The sequence below is a fragment of the Apteryx mantelli genome, chromosome 5 (genome assembly GCF_036417845.1).
Source record: "Apteryx mantelli isolate bAptMan1 chromosome 5, bAptMan1.hap1, whole genome shotgun sequence".
Taxonomy (NCBI): Eukaryota; Metazoa; Chordata; class Aves; order Apterygiformes; family Apterygidae; genus Apteryx; species Apteryx mantelli.
In genome coordinates this window covers 19594190-19611894 of record NC_089982.1, presented here as the reverse complement: position 1 = coordinate 19611894, position 17705 = coordinate 19594190, and the positions used below count along the sequence as shown (strand labels likewise).

Genomic DNA, 17705 nt, shown 5'->3' with positions numbered 1-17705 from the left:
GAGAATTGTTTCAAGGCTTTTGTATGAAATAATTCTTTGGCAACACCTTATTTAGAAACCAGAACTTGGGCTGGAACCACTAGGTGTTGTGGGAGGCAGCAAAGTGAATAAATGTTCTCATTTGGGAGTGATTGCTTTAGGGGATATTGATTCTACATCTCATTACCTTTTTCCCCCCCCCCGCCCCCCCCGGGTCACAGGAAGTTCAAATTCTGACCAGTCTTGCAAGGTTAACTGTGTGATAACTTTTTGATAGATAGGAGATACCACCAGTGGAAAAAAATCAGACATGTCATTCATTTTCTCCTGATTGGTTGACTGAGCAGACAGAACCTGCACTGTCCTTCAAGTGCAGAGAAAGAACTCCAGTTCAGATCAGAGTAGAGGCATGTAAGTGGGTTACTGTAGGAAATCTTCTACTGTTTCTCATAGGCCTTTGAGAATTAACAGGAATCTTCTACTTCAGTCCTTTATAGGAGCTTTCACCAGAAAAATATTTGTTAGTGGGTTTTTGTTTTCTTTAGTTTCTTATTAACGCTTTAAGAGTTCGGAAGTGTTTCTGAGTTGCATGCTGCTGTGTTGTAAAAGAACCATACCTCAGTTGAGTTGCTTATGAATAGAGAATTTCTATTTCTTTCAGATTCATAAGCATACGAGAAGAAACAAAATCCACAGTCCTGATCTTGAATTGAATAAGAAATTTCTCCTAATTTATTTGGCATTTTCAATGACCTCAGAATACAGCCTGCCAATAATGTGTTTGTAGCCACACAATAAAGAAAGAGACTCTTCCTTTAATCATTTTCTGTAGGTCATTTAAAAGACATTTATACCAAATATATTTCTGTAGCACAAATGATTTATAGAACAACAAGCAGCTGCTAAGTCAGTTTGGTTATCAACAGGATGGATACGACTTTCCAGTCTGTAAAGATTTAATGGTCATGTTTCATAAGCTTCAATTTAGTGTTTTGTGTTTTTAACATTCCCAATAATTACTTTGAAAGAACAGAAACAAGTATAAAAGGTAAAATTCTATATCAAAATGCAGCAAATTCACCTCCTTTGGAAGGTAACCATGTTCTGAAGTAGTATGAAGATACAGAAACTGGACAAGAGCTCCTAGTTGTATTCCTATATCTCAGATGTATGGTTTACATTGCTCTAAATTGTCTGAAAGTTAGTCAAACACCATCGCTTATATTTAAAACTAAGTTCTTGCTTACTCTTACCCAAATAACAGCATGAAACTTAATTTTTCTTAATTATGCTAGAATCATTTGGGAAAATGTGCCACCAGCTGTAGTGGCATGCTGACATTTCATGTGTATAACTCATTCTGTGCTTATGACATAAATATTAAAATGGTTAACACAAGTATCAGAATCCAGATGCTTCCATAGCACCCTATTTGCTTGATCAGCCATGGGATCTGTCATGTGTAATGCCTAGATGTGGTCAAGATGAAACCTGATACCAATTGTACCCTCATGTAACTCATGGCTGGTTCCTCATTCCATTATCTGACTACTGATTTGCAAACCTCTGTTCACATTAACTGCAAAACTTCCTTCTTGAATGCTGTTACTGAGGCTAGTTCCTACTTTGAGAAGTCAGTTTCTGAGCTTCTTGCCTAAAGCTTATTAACATAAAACAATATACGCAGTGACTAAAATACAAAGCATTCTGATCTTTTAAATAAATATTTGCAATAGGAAGATGCAGATAGATATCTTCAGCAGTCAGTTAAACTTTAATTTTTTTTTCCCTAATGGAAGGAAAGTTATCTATCAATTTGTGAGTTTACAAGGTAATGGTAACAAATATTTGGTAACAAATATTTTGTCCTACGATTTGTTCCCCCACGCCTTTTCTCTCCCTTTAGTGCTTATCAGATGTTTTACTGAAGATCTCTTAATTACCATTCAACTTGCCCAGCTATTTAACACTATGTAGTTACTAAGTAGACCCTTACTTTTTCTGTGAAGGTAAGGCTGCACGTTCAATCAAATATAATGACTTCGGAGTTCTTGCTGCTTGGCTGGTCCTGCAGTGGGGCCTCTAACAGAGAGAATGATCTGTTCAGTGATGAAGTTGCAAGTATTAAAAGGGAAAACTGTGTGCCCACGCAAATGCTCGTGTGTGTGCATGTGTGTACAATTGTGTATAAATATTTGGCTTTTATTGGGGGCCATTTAATTTCCCTGAATTGTGGTAAGAATGAGTAGTACAAATATATATATTTGCAAATATATGTATAAGTTTCATTAATGTTAAAAAGATGTTCTGTTTTGTCAACGTCTTGTATTTCAGAGGAAACTTTTGGCGATTTTGTCAAGGGCTATTAAGTAGTCTAGGGAATTACTGCTATATACTTGCTGGTTCTTAAACTCTTCTCTGAGTATTCATTGTCAGACAGTAAGTATTGAGCTATATAGATAGTATGACCATTCTTTTAGGGAATATTTACTACTATGAGAACAAACTGATATTTCCTGAAATGATCTGTCTTTGTTACCTGAAGTAACATAAGTTATTTTACTTTTCCTATACTGCACAATTAAATCTTCTGCTGAAAGTATTACATCTAAAAATGAAGTAAGAAAATTCACCAACAGTCCTATGACTTAGTGGATAATAAGTCTAAGAATTGTAGATTATAGGCAGAAAAATTTCAGGTCCAGAAAGGGCCTTTCTCTATCTTGGCTGTGATTTGCCCATAGCAAGTCAGATGCTGTCCTACTTACAGAGAAATGTAGCTACCTGCATTCCAGCCCAGTGAAGATAGTGAAAAGTAGCTAAAACTTGTGCTGGAAGTGTAAGGTATCTAACATTTTATACCCTACTAAACATTGCTAACGGTCTTTTGGAGAAAACAATCCTCTCCCCTTATTAAAAAAAGGTGTGAGTTTCTGAATAATTTGAAAGCATTTCTTTGTAGGGTGCAGATGTCTGAATAGCCTGTATGCAGGTTTTCCTTTGAAGTGACATTTTTCCCCCCTTTTTTAACCTTCAGTAATAACTGAGCTGTAAGGAAAAAAGTCAAAATTAAGATCTTAGCTCTGGAACACTCATTTTGAAATGTGCAGTAATGTGGAAAAGCTGTTTGTCAGTATTTAAAATACTTTGAATATTGGGTGGAAGGTAGCTTGCATCCAAGCAAAAGTCCAGTAAGGGTAGAGGTTTTGATTTTTGACACTTGTTCCTCCCCAATTCATATAGATATGTTGTGTCAAAAATTTGAAAATATTCAGGAACAAGGTGACTAAATATTTACCAAAACGCAAGTTACATTGTCATTTGAAGCCTTCTGAGACTTTGTAGTCATAAGAGTAGAGCTTCACTGAAATTAGTTGCACAGAACAAAATCAAAACTTACTGTATCTTTGTTAATTACCTTGATTTCTTGAATGAATTCGTAGTCTAGAAAGAGTAAACAGTAGAGAAGGACTAGACAATGGTAGAGTATTTCTAATGGATGTGTTGTTTAATTACAAGTTTAAACAGGGTTGGGTATTGACAGCTGGTAAGTGATTATAGCAGCACACACAGTGTGATTCAAGTATTCCTGTCATCTTCAGAGGGTTCTGCAGTGCACTCCCAGCACCTCTGTTCCTGCAGGAACAGTGAACAAAGTAGTGGCTTAGTCAGGGCTCTGAATGGGAGCTGCACAGCATAGGCATTCTTAGTGCTCTGAAGGCCTATTCCAGCATTTGTGTGCAGTACATACCAGGTCTGTCCATCCTTTGGGCCTGACATGGACTTAAGTGCTGAAACCCTGTTTCGAGCAACATGCTTAGCACCTGCACCAGTATATATGGGAGGAGTCCCCTGATTCCAAAGGGTTCTGTGGACTGGATAAGAGGGGATATGTGTGAGTTTCATTTGAAGTCTTAAAAATAGATAGCCATTTCTCTGCAAAGACCTTTTTTAACAGGAAGTTGTTGCTGAATGGTTCTTCCGCCAAGTTGTTACATTACAAAATGTGTGCTCTGTAAACAGGGGATTCTCTCGCTGTATCCTTTCCAAATTCTGCAGTTTGCTGCTTTGTACTAGTGATGAGTGGACAGAGATATTGTGTGGCAAAATAAAAAATTTTGTGCATCGTACTGTGATCTCTCTAACAGCTTTTCTTCAGCCCACCAACATACTCCAATTGTTTTCCAGACCCTGCTTTGAGGCTTCTCCCTAAAGAAATTTGGACATTGTAGACTGACTGACAGGGACATATGTATATGAAGCAAGATAGTGTTGCCTTTAATTAGTTCCTGGTGTATTTCTGCAATTAAGAACTCTTCAGGTGACCTAAGAATAGGGTAGGGCAACTTTCTGGGTTCCCTGCAGATATGAAAGTGGTGCTGTGAATGTTATGTGATGGATGAGAAGAAGCTTCTAAAGGATTGTATTAGAAATTCTGCTTTTCAATTTCTTTCAGTTACAATCCAAAATTAATAGAACTGTTTTCTGTTTCTCTGCTTCATCTGTTTTAATACTTTGCTGACTTAGAGAATGGGATGTGTGAGAAACATGGTGTTTGCTGGCATTTTAGCCTTCTTAGCAGTCACTTTTTTGACCTCTTGTAAGAAACAATCAGTTGATAATCTTATCTCCAGGATTCCAGATGCTTCCTGACTTACTTGGGCCTCCCAGCATAGTTTGAAAGGCAAAAGGAAAGCTCAGACAGAGAAGCTTTTAGTTTTAGTCCAATTTGGACATGAAAATGCTGAATCTGAGTAACTTTTTTTTGTCGTGTAGATTGCTGGATCAGAGCTAGAGTAGCACTTGTGAACACAGTTTTTAACTAGACTTTTTTGGCTTTGTTAATATGGGATGTTTGGCAGCCAACTATTGGTCAGGGTGTCTTTTTAGAGAATAAACTAATGTAATTCAAATAGAGCAATATAGGGCTAGATCCCATTAAACTTCCCAAAGCAGTTGCTTTGGCATTAATCCTTTTATAGAAAAGGAAGAGGATGGAGGGTGAAAATGTCACGAACAACTGAACTAAAAAACGGAAGAGTAACAGCTTTCTCACCCTCATTGTTTTATAAAATAATGAATACAGATCATTTTTAGGAATGAATTTTTGGAGAGGGGGTTTCTATTTCTGATTTTGGACAGTTTTGAAAACCTCACTAAGTATCTGTGTAGTTCAGATTTCCAATTCCAAATAGATGCTGAGTGAGCATGATCTTACAAGGCAGACACAGGTGAACATCAGGTTTAGCAGAACATGGAAGTGAGCTCAATATGGGGACATTCACTGCCATTTCCTTTTTGTTGCCTTGCAAATTGAATGGCTGTGTAGCAGTTCACAGCACAGAGCTCCCTACTCACAAGTAAGAAAGTGTCATGTTATTTTAGAGAATAAATTAATGTGATTCAAATATGGCTAGATCCCATTAATGCAACCCCAGTTGCCTTGAGGTTATTCATATTTTGGTTATTTGTTAGATTACTCAGATGATCAATAGGTTGATTTCTGGTTGGTGGCTATGCTTCAGGGTTCTAGAGTGAGTGACAATTAACAAAGGATTTTGTTACATTAAGCTTCAGAAATATTATCAAGTCCTGTAAGTGCTATTTGTTACAGAAAAAAATAATGTAAAAGAGTTGATACTTGAGGCTGAAAGAAGGAGCTATAATTCTAACATGAAAGTAGGAATAGACATTCATGAATCTGACTGAGCTAACATGGCCAACACAAAACTGAAGCGACTGGTTGAAAGCTAAGCGCTTTTTCTCTTTTGTGGTTGTCATGCCTATCTGAGCTGCCATAGCTGTTTTCTAGTATTTTTCTAGGGAAAACTTGATTATTTTGCTTAAAAATGTCAGACTTGTGGCTGCTCTTTTTCTTCCTCGTAGAGTATAAGCAAAGTAACTGCATTAATTTTTGAAGCAACTTTGTGCACGTTTGAGAATGTCTCTTTGAGATAAAGCACAAAATTATATTTTATTTGGCATATCATCTTTTAAACGTTAACTTTAGGGAATGGTGCTCTAAGTTGCACTATTGTGAAATGAAAAGATTTCTTGGTTTTAAATCCTTACTAAACCATTACTAATATTTTAGTGTTGTCCAGACTGTTTTAGGATGGCTCGTCCCACATTTTCAAATTATACAGTTCCAAATGCTGTACTAAAGTAACTTTGTAAGCATTCTAATGTGCAAAAGAAACAGAGGAATAGTATGTCTCAGCTGTAAGTTTAAAGGTGATTCTTTATTTTGGTGTGGCTTCATTATAAAAGCTATGTTAGTCTGACTGGGGAAAAATGGTAATTATACAATGCATGCACATATTAAGGGTCATATTTTAACTGTTTTCTTCTGTTAACTTGTTTTCTCTGTCTGTGTTCTAGGTTCAGTGGCACTGCAGATCACGGATGGTTGCAGGAGCTAACTTCTACATTGTAGGGCGAGATCCAGCAGGAATGCCACACCCTGACACTGGGAAAGATCTGTATGAGCCAACCCATGGTGCCAAAGTGTTGACAATGGCCCCAGGCCTCCGAGCACTGGAAATTGTACCCTTCAGAGTCGCAGCTTATAATAAGAAAAAGAAGTGCATGGACTATTATGACTCTGAGCAGTAAGTTGTATTTAAGTTTTAAGACTTAGCAAGCTTTTTGAGCAATACCGGCTTTTTTCCCCCCCTAGGTCTTACAGTGCTCGTTTAGTTTTTAATTAAATTCATATTTTTGAAAGATATCAGTCTTTAGATGTGTCTTCAGATCACTAAAGCAGCTTGACTTCAGAATGGTATGGGTACAGTTTCACAGCACAGCTAACCTGATCCAACTTCAGCTGTCACTGAAAGCTACTCTTTTCATCCCAGATATGGGAATTTGGTTCTGGAACATGTTGGCACAGGCAGCTAAATCCTCGAAAAACTATTAGTTTTCTTTTATAGTTAGCATTCTGCTGTTTAACCTTCCTAAATGTGCTTGCTTTGGGTCAGGTATGCTTTGGATATGATGGGAGAGAAACAATGGGAGAGTGCAGCAGAGAGAAGAAAGTGGAGATGGGAGAATGACAAATAGCCATTTGATCTGTATAACAATAATGTGAAATGGTGCCCAAAGTTCATTTTATGTCTCAGGAGTTCTCAGCTGGTTCTTTGATCCAGTTACAGGATTACAGGAGTGGTAATTTCAGTTTATACCCATTCTAAGATTATTTTTCACTCATGTGTGGTATAGCAAAGAGTCCAGAATTCACTCTGTTGCTATGGTGCCATGAATGCCACAGCAAAGGAAGGTGATTTGTTATGTTAGTTTAAACCTCTTTTTTCAGGTTATTGAAACTGTACTTTTGTTTTGTATCAAGCTATAGTTGAAACCCATACTGAAATACAAACTATCAAGTAAGATGCCTTTCTAAAAACAAAACAAAACAAAAAAACCCCTCAGCATTTTGTTTTGATTGGGCATGTTCTGACTATTTCTTACTTCTTCTAACTGAAGAGGTGTACCTGTACATCACAGTTCATCTTTGCAAGCTTGAACTCAGCAACAAGATCAGGGATGGATGAATCTGTAGAAATGAACACATCTCATCTCTTGGAGGTTGTTCTTCTGTGGCAGGGGCTGAGGTGCATTACCAAGTTTCTCTTGTTCTTCAGCTGCTTGTACTACAGTTGCACTGAGTATAGAGGTCTCCAGAGATGTCACTGTGGGTTGTGACAATCAGCCAACAAGTTTTATTCAGCAGCTTGTTTTTTTTTGTTGTTGTTTTTTTTTTTTTTTTTTTTTTTTTTTTTTAAGGTGAGTTATACTTATCAGTAGATAGTGTGCTGGCTTAACCTTGACTGTGAGTTATGTAACTTTGCTTTATATTTCAGCAGCAGATTCCAAGCACCTGAATTGGACTGTTTTTGTTTTTAAACAGCTCTTAAGTGGTATTGTCTCTTCCGTAACTAAGTATAACTTTATGGTATGTTCTTGTGTTATTTGGAAATTATAAGCAACACGACGAAAGCAAATCTCTTGAAACCTGATAAGAGTTAAAATAGCTCCACTGTATATTACTCTAAAATGCCCGTATGTGTTTGGAAATGTGATGATTTGCTACACTGCAGATGTTTTAAAATTGAAGTTAATCAGAGGCTTATTTAGCAGTTGTAGTTTGCTGATGATGATCTTCCTCCCTCCTATACAGGCAGCATTCCAACTTGAGGCTCTCCTGCTGTCAGGCATTTATTTATTTATTTATTTTTCTCAAGCCAAACTATGGTTAATAGCATCAAATTAGACCTATGTTCTGATACAGACAGTACTTTTATTAGGAATAAAACTAAAGTAAGAGGCAAGAATACTCCTAGTGTATATGACTAGAAGGTCTCTTTCTAAATTTATTGCCCCTTAGCCAGCTAGCTGTGGAACACTTCACTACCTTTGTGTCATCCATTTTTTTTTGAGTTGCCCCTAGAAGTCCTCATTGCTGCGCATGGTAACTAGATCGTGATGTAAATTTTGCTAGCATGACGTGCAAATTTGTTGCCATATACCATATTGTTAAAAAGGCCATTGTAGTAAATATTATGGGTATTTGTCCTGTTTGTTTATTGTCCAAGAAATTCAACAATTGTTTTGAAAGGTAACTGCATCAAGATTCAGGTAAAAGTTACTGTTGTATCACTTTTTTTTTTTTTTTTTTTTTTTTTTTTTTTTTACTAAATTGAAATAGAAGAGGAGTAGCAATGTGAGAGATCAGAATTCCCATTGTATGGAACAGAAAAACTTTATGGCAGAATATTGATTCTATGATCATTGATAGCTGTGCTCTTGGCAGGACAGATTTTGTTTAGACTGAGTGAAGCAAAATTGTACCTCTGTCGGTAGCTGGAGCAAATGATAAAAATACCTGTCATAGACTGTATTATGTGCAACCAGATATCCTTTAAGGATGTTTTGTGGGAGCTCTTGTCTGAGAGTTTTTTTCCCTGTTTCTGCCACTGCCTTGGAAAAAAGACCCTACTGCTATTAATATGCCCTGGCGCTGTCAAAATCCAAGACCACTTTCTCGATTTCTACCCTAGATACTGTTTGCAAGCTACAGAGTGGAGCGGAGTGTGACAGCAATCCTCTAGATGGCAATGCAGACACATGCAGGCTCCCTGAACAGAGAGCCTTCATTACTACTGCTCGCCGTAGGCAGCACAGTGTGGTAGGCTCCAAAGAGAATTAGAGCTTGGGTGGGTGAAGCTAGCTGCATTTCAAGATAATCTATGTGATGATGAAAATGCAAAAGACTCCTGGACCATGTGGTGCTTGACTCTGTAAGGAGGAAGACAGGGAATAGAGGGTTGTTTGGAAACATGAGAGGATCAGTAGTAGATGAGGACTCTCGGGGTACAAAAAAGTGATGTTCATGGAAGTCACAGAATCACAGAATGGTTGAGGTTGGAAGGGACCTCTGGAGATCATCTAGTCCAACCCCCCTGCTCAAGCAGGGTCACCTAGAGCACCTTGCACAGGATCGCATCCAGGCGGGTTTTGAATATCTCCAGAGAAGGAGACTCCACAACCTCTCTGGGCAACCTGTTCCAGTGCTCTGTCTCCCTCACAGTGAAGAAGTTTTTCCTCATGTTCAGATGGAAGTGTCTGTGTTTCAGTTTGTGCCCGTTGCCTCGCGTCCTGTCGCTCGGCACCACTGAAAAGAGTCTGGCTCCCTCCTCTTGACACCCTCCCTTTACATATTTGTACACGTTAATAAGATCTCCTCTCAGCCTTCTCTTCTCCAAGCTAAACAGGCCCAGCTCTCTCAGCCTTTCCTCATAAGAGAGATGCTCCAGTCCTCTAATCGTCTTTGTAGCCCTTCGCTGCACTTGCTCCAGTAGTGCCACATCCCTCTTGTACTGGGGAGCCCAGAACTGGACGCAGTACTCCAGATGTGGCCTCACCAGGGCTGAGTAGAGGGGGAGAATCACCTCCCTCGACCTGCTGGCAACACTCTTCCTGATGCACCCCAGGATCCCATTGGCCTTCTTGGCCACAAGGGCGCATTGCTGTCTCATGCTTAACTTGGCGTCCACCAGCACTCCCAGGTCCTTCTCCGCAGAGCTGCTTTCCAGCAGGTCAACCCCCAACCTGTACTGGTGCATGGGGTTATTCCTCCCCAGGTGCAGGACCCCGCACTTGCCTTTGTTGAACTTCATGAGTTTCTTCTCCGCCCACCTCTGCAGCCTGTCCAGATCTCTCTGAATGGCAGCACAAAGTCTTTCCTGAGTTTTCCACCTATTTGGTGAAAAAGACAACATTAAAGTGTGCAGAAGAGGATTGTATGTATGCATTGCTCTGCTTTTTTTGGTAATGGGTAACTCTTGATTTCTACTGTGCCATTCCCAATTCTTTGAGGCTTGGAGACTTGACAGCCAGCTATGCAATTCAGAAATCTACATTGCTAATAGATGCATGGGAGATTATAGCAAGCACTTCTTGCACGGATTTTCCTCACTGTTGAGCTATAGCTGAGATGTGTATCTCTTACCCACTGCCCCTGTGGCCTCCTGTTTCTACAATAACAGATATGTGTCATGATGCAGGCCTTTCCGGATGACTACAGAGATTAAATTATTGTTTCTGGTCTGGGTGAATTCCCATTTCCTGAGTTTTACAATTTTTGCCTTGTGGAAGCCCTGCAAGCCAGATCAGTATGATCCTAGTGCTATGAAATCAGAAGTGCTGCCCTGTAACCTGGTAACTGTGCCTGCCATGGATGAGTCATTCACCAGTAATCTGGTCATCCATAGTGCTACATCAGTTACCAACTGAGCAAATGCTGAGTGGTTTTTTTTGAATGACAAGTGATGAGTGCATTGGCTACTGCAGGCAAAAGGCCCAAGTTTTCTAATTTCTTTGCTGTTGTTCTGTTCTGTTCACTGTGACTTGCACAATGTTGAGATGTCAGGGGACTATATGTCAGAAGGTTGGGAGCAGGAAGCTGAGTAGGAGATTGCTGTGGGAACAGAACTCTCTTTCTGGTTCCTGTATTTTCTAAGATCCAAACTGGTTAACACCCTGTGTCCTTGGTGGTCTAAATTCAGCCATCCCTGAAACAGGGAGCAGAAAGTGGTTGTTCTCTCCCTAGGTGGTCGTCTTCTCTACTCTTTCAGGCTTCCGTCTTTCAGCCTGACTCCTCTGTCTGGGAAGGCGCTTGTGAGGCAGCCATAGCAGGCACTACCTGCCCTCTTTGGCATCTCTCTAACTTGGCAGAGTTGGACCCACACTTGGCATGGCAGCAAGGACCTCCAGAGGTTCCTGCAGCTGGGCTCTTTGCCGATGGTAGTGAATTTTCATTCTGCTCCTGAAGGCAGGTCCAAGCTGTGGGGAGGGAGGGAGAGGAATCTTTGGCTAGTAGTGAGCAGTTACCACAGGCTTGATCCCAGTACCAGAAAGGTCTCTGACAAGTTGGGGCTGCAACAACGGCAGTGGCACACAGTTGCTCTGCTTGTGACAGCTCTGAACATCCATGTGCAGCTTTTTGCAAGAAAGGTGCAGTACTTGCAGAATTCCACGTGTGCCTGAGGAGGTAGGTCTTCACATGCTGGATTGGTACTAGTTAGGTATGTGTCACAAGATACTGGGTAACAGTTTGAGACCTTCCTGTGGCTAAAGTGACCGTGACCTGAGGGCAAGCCTGGGAAATACCAAGAAGCCTACCACTGCCCTCAGACTTAGTAATAAACTTTCACTCTCATTAGTGTCCTCCTGAGCATATGCTTTCCTTGGAATTTGAGTTGATCCAGTACCTCTGATTGGGAACAGCCTAGAGAACGTGATTGTTGGTTGTATGAGTTTTTGGGCCTCACTCTGCTGTTTGGTAGTGTTGGGCTTCTGTGGTGCTGTGTTGGGGCTGAAGTCACCTGGCAGCAGGTGTGTCTGCATGTACACTTGTGTATAAGGAAAGGCAGAGATAACCCGCTTGCATTCAGGACTAATCATGGAGCATTGTGAGTGAGGACAGGGGGTAAGAAAAGACCGAAAAAGCCTTTATGCTAGCTGTGTAGTAACTGCAGTTACACAGTTGTGCACAAAGTTTAATTCTCATACATTCTGTTTGAAGTTACCTTTTAAAAGGTTAAGATCTGTGAACCATCAGTGACCTGAGACTATGTTAATATTTTAGCTCATGAAGCCACAATAATTTTTAAATTTTATATGGCATCTTAGAGCTAGGCTTAGCACCTCATGGAACCACAGCCTGAAAACACATTTTTGAAAAAGCTGTCTAAAACTAAGATCTAGGAAAGGGAGTTGAAAAATGCATTTGAAGTGATGTGAACTAGCACAGATAGAGCAAACTTCATTTTATTTTCCCTTTATCCAAGTTTGGATAATAAAAAAATAATCCCTTTTATTGCTGCTCAAAGTCAAAAAAGCAAGCCTAATCTAAGCTTCTGTAGGAAGCTTGAGCATTTCCACTTGCATAGAATTGTGAACAAATAGTACAGGTAGAAATTATATGTGAATAGTGCTTAGTGAATAGTCCCTTGCTTATTCTAACTTTTACCCTTCTAATTTCACAGAATTTTGGATCAGTATTTGAGTGTGGCCAAACAAGATTTGGAAAAATCTACAAAAAGAATTTCAGCTATGATGAAGTTCCAAATGAATGTCTTATCTGTGAGCCACAGATAGACTGAGGTGTCAAAAAAACCAACCAACCAAAAAAACCTCAGTGCTGAAACTCTTCTTCCCGCACCCCCAAGGAAAAAAAAATTACTGTGTTTCTTCATCTAAAAAGGCCTCTCAAACAGTTACCACAGACAAGTGTAATTTGGGATTGGTGGCTTAATAGTAATTGTTTGGGTGAGCAGAGATTCCTAAGACTTTACAGAAAGTCAGTCCTGCAAAATGCAGCCACAGACAGCTGCTGAGAAAAAACACAATTAAGAAAGGAAATTAATCTGGCAATTAAAAAAAACCCACAACAGTGTCTGGAAAAATGAATGTTTTTTCTGTCCTGAAAAAAATCACTGAGATCATGTTGGCTAAAAGAAACCCATAAGTAAGGTTACTGGAGCAGACTGTTCATACTTTCTGTAAAATAGGAATGAAGCATAGGAACAGAGGTGTTTATCACTTTGTTTATTTCTGGTACCTTTAATATGGTCATCAAGGCTGCTTTAATACTGTCCAGCCTTACTTAGAGGACAACTTTTCCAACAAAGGATATACTATTTCCAAATTTGTTTGGTGTAATGTCTAATTTTTAAAGTTATAGTAAGAGACTGAGATAGGCTCATTTGATTGTTCACCTTACTTCACATAAGTAAATTAAGGATTATTAGCTAATATTATGACATAATTTAGAATGTGATTAAAACGCCATAGAAGCTCAGACTTAAACCTTCCTGCCAATCAGAAAGAAATTTCATTCACAGCAGGTAAAGGATTTGCTTTGCTTATATTAGTATTAAGCACATTATGTTCTGCTTTCACACGGAGTTTGTTCATAGTCAGTTAGGTTTTGAACCTAGCTGACACTAGCGAGCTCATTCAGCATGATGGGCGCTCCCAAGGCACCGTTACAAAGACTGACACTGTATGGGACAGCAATCCATTCCTCTTCTAGGCATTGTGCTCTAAGTCATGACTTGATGCTCTGAAGGAATTTTCAGGACTGAGGATTGCAGTTAAACTGAGAAGGCAAATTTAAATTCAGTAGAAATCCTTCTGAAAAGGGTTATAAGGTTAGATTTCACCCCATGTCGGATCCTGTTCAGGGAAGGTGAAGTTTAAGGAGGAAAACCATTAGAAGACTGAACCCCAGATAAGGACGTCTATGAATTGTCCTAGGAATTAACTGGATCTGAAAGTTTACCAGCTGAGTAGAACATGATAGTCACATTGAAGTCAAACCAGAGTGAAGCAATCATGTTGTTTTGTTTTCCATACCTTTGTCTCCAAAATACAATTTTTTTTTCCCTCACAAATAGGCAATGCTGTGAATGAACTGTCTGTACTTTTATCCTGAATCTAGTATTTAAGAGTAATTTCTTAAGACCTTGAGGGCATCAGGCGTTGTCCCCCACAGGAATGGGAATTCCAGGAAGCTCATTTGCACAGTGCCAAATGCCCTAACATAAGGTCGGGGTCCCCAAGAATTAACTTGTCAGTACTCCATCTAGCTGAAATGACTGGTGTGAATGTGGGTTATACAAAGTGTGGGTTGGGAAGAGAAGTCTTCCATTAAGAAGTGCTCATCAAAGGCTCTTTGGCGTGCAGAAGGGCATACCAATAGGCATGTGAAATTTGGGAATCCTCTCGAAATTTTGACAGTGATCTTTAGTGCTCCCAAGTGAAAATGAGTCATGTAAGATGTATTATACTTAGATTAAAGTGGAAGGGAATAACTACTGAAGTGAAAAAACTTTCTTTTTTTTTTTTTTCTTTAGTCACTGTTAAGGTACCATATTGAGACTTTGGAGATGTGGCAGAGCCAGAAACCAACAGGTTTTCTATATGTCTGTGGGCATCTTCATACTGTAGCTTCCCACTTGCAAATTGGTCATAACTTTTTTCTTTTGTCATAAGAACTGTAAGGTCTTCAAATTTTTTGTTTCAAACACTAACTCCATCAGTGTTTGGGGCATAAAAAAGCATGAAGAGCTTTCTTCATTGCTGGGGTCCCTTGTAATGTTATAGTATAAATAACTATTGTATGCAAAAAAAGGAAAACCATTTAACAGATTAAAATATTAGTCTTTGTAAATGAAAGGAAGGAAAGAACCAATATATGAATTCTCAGTTTTCTGCACTTGGTTTATAGTCTCCTTTCAGAGTCTGATGTTCAGTTACAGCATGAATAGTTTGAAGGTGAATTGAACAGCACTAAATCGTTCTTGTGTTATTGTGAACAAATCACTTAAGGTGATTTTATTGAAGCAAAGTTACAGTATGTGTCTAATTCTAATGTCTTGGCATCTTCATTTCACTTGTAGTGTGTGGGGGAAAGTTGTGTGTCTTTCTGAAACCTTATTGTCAGGGAGGGGCTAACATGTTTTTGGTGCTCAGACTTTGGTATTGCTACCGTGCTGTGAAAAGCATGGAGAACCTTTATAGCATTTGCTTTACTGTTTTCTTTTCCAGATCAGCTGAAGACTTGAAATGTTATTTTCACTAGAAAATTAACCAGGACTCTCATTTCCCCCACATATTTTATGGAAGTAGTTCTTTGCAACAAAGGCAAAATATCTTCAAGCAGTAGTAGTGAACAGTAGGCATCTTCCTACCAAGGAGCAAAATTTGCAGGCACTCTTAATGCTAATGACATAACTCTCCCCCCCCCCCCCCCCCCGGGCTTACATCTACTTTTTAAAGTTTTCATATTTATGTACTTTATATTTTGCAAAATTGAATCATAGTAAGGTTGGGTTTGGTTTTTTTGCCTTGCTGCCACATTTCTAGTAACCCAGAGTTCTGAATTGAGAGCCAGAAGAAGAGAGCATGCATGGCACTGCTGCTATGTAAATGCATACCATCTAAATAAAAAAGTTATGAGGCTAATAGTTTGTGAAAGGGAACTGTGGAATGTTTTCTATATCTTGCTAATTTCCATACCCTACTAAGCATAGTTCAGCACTTAGAGCCAAATTCTGCCCTCTGTGCACACTTAGCTCTCATTTCTGTCTCAGGCATGTGCATCTGAGATCAATATTTGGCTTTTATTTCAAACAGACAAGTAAAGAATGAGTAATGGATACATGTTGCAAATTGAGCAAATGGCGTAAATAAAATTGCCATATTTAATTTAAGAATAAATCATTTTTGCTTTGGAACTCTTGGTAGAGTTCTGGCATTCTTGTCTTGGTTTGACTGTCTCACTACCTGTGAGAAGTAGGAGTTTAACTTGACTGGAGCTTTTGCTGCTTGTCTGAGATACTTGAGAAGTTAATTTACATTGTCGTGTCAATAAATGACAATAATCCTGAGTCAGGTTCATTTGTACATCTGTCCAACTGAATTCTGTCCTTTTTGGAAAGATTCTGAGGCTTTTTACTTTCTTGCCTTCTCTGAGGGTTTTCCTGCCTTCCTTGTTATGCTTTTCCCAATTCTCTGGTGTCACCAAAATGAGCTGCTTCAAGCAGCATGGAGTGCTGGACTACCTCCTTGGCAGGAGGAGAAGGGGATGCAGAATAGAATGGCTGTTATTTGGCACAGGGCTGAGATGGGAGGTGGAAATGGTTCTCACTTGACAACAGTTCCCTCTTTCCTCATAGAGGGAAGATAGGCCAGATGGAAGCACAGACTAGATTCAGCCCAGAGGATATCAGTTGGACCATGCTGCTAACCTCAGGAATTATCAAAGTTGTATATTGTAAAGGGTGTATATTCTAAAGATTTTCTGGTGTTGCTAGCCAAATGTCTGGAAATGACAGTTGCTATCCAGCATTATACTCCCAAGATGAAATTTTATTCAAGTATCAGAAAAGAGGAAGAAATATGAGCAAATCTGCCTGCAGATCCAGCTTTTTAAGTACATTCTTTTTTTTCTTTCCCCCTCTCCTTTCCCTCTGTCTCCTATCCCCCACTCCTACTCTCCCAGCCATGAAGACTTTGAATTTATATCAGGGACCCGCATGCGCAAGCTGGCTCGAGAAGGACAGAACCCACCGGAAGGCTTCATGGCTCCCAAGGCCTGGACTGTGCTGACAGAATACTACAAATCCTTGGAGAAGGCTTAGGCCTCTTATTAACTGCAGATCAACCTTTGACGCCTGATTTATTAACAAGAAGGGGACCACACAGTCACTATTTGTGTTGCTTTGTTGTGGTGTCTGTCAGGAAGTTCTTCTCTGAAAACAGACTCTCTCTCCCTAACTTAGCATCATTCTTTGACTGTCCTTATGGGTTCTATTATGTCCTGGCACCTAACTAACTGCTGGTTTTAATGTCTTCTCTTTTATTACAGTTAATATTCTTGCAGTAGGATTTTTAACTCTTGTCTTTTTTTATATTTTACTGCCTCTGTCCTATGAGTTCTGTGGCTGTTAAATTGATGCAGCTTTTTCACATGTTATTTAAACTGTTAGGTAGTTTTTGGTTTTAATAGTTTGTAGGAGAAAATGTAACAGATCCTTTATGATGGATAGATGCTCTCTACGTGGAAAGAGTAAATAAGTTTTAAAACTGTTGTAAAAGTATACTAGATCTTTTTCTCATCAGCATCTCCAGAAACATTTAACATTAATTCCTGGCTATGTGTAATCAAAAAGCAGAGTTCTTTATGCAGTGTAATTAAACTTTTTATTTTTTGCTTTCTTTGTTTAGTTTTGGAGTTCATTGAGTTGTCTGGTACTTTCCTTCTGCTGTGGACCAGTAAAGTCAGAGAAGATGGTCAAGTGATGACTAAAAGAAAATATCTAGTTTTCCCTTTTAATAGATAACTAATCCAGAGTTTATTTTAATTTTTTTCTATGTGCTTGTTGACATGGATGTAACATGTAGTCAGGAGGGGAATGTTCTGCTCATTTGATTTTTAACTCTTGCCAGTGTTGGGTGCCAGATATACTTGTTGAGCCAACTACAACTTAAAAAAAAGTACGGGAGACACTGGGGGAAAAAAAAAAGTCTTTAGACCTTGGCAGTTCCTGTGGTACAAATGCTTAGTCCTGAAGATTAATGCAATGAAATTGCATTGCTCCAAATGCAATGAAAGAATAATTTTTTCTTGGTTCAGTTTTGCTTGCCTGAAAGACAAA

The 17705-nt window shown here is 39.2% G+C and overlaps 1 protein-coding gene across 3 annotated transcripts in view; it reads left to right on the top strand.

Annotated features, from left to right (window-relative positions):
* Positions 1 to 17265, top strand: part of PAPSS1 (3'-phosphoadenosine 5'-phosphosulfate synthase 1) — a 63271-nt gene extending 46006 nt beyond the window's left edge. For all 3 annotated transcript variants that reach the window (XM_067297595.1, XM_067297594.1, XM_067297596.1), the window contains 2 exons: positions 6361 to 6590; positions 16550 to 17265. In XM_067297595.1, coding sequence (XP_067153696.1) covers positions 6361 to 6590; positions 16550 to 16688 — 369 coding nt within the window. In that variant the 3' untranslated portion in view covers positions 16689 to 17265. The remainder of the gene's footprint in view (positions 1 to 6360; positions 6591 to 16549) is intronic.
* Positions 17266 to 17705: the final 440 nt, after the last annotated feature.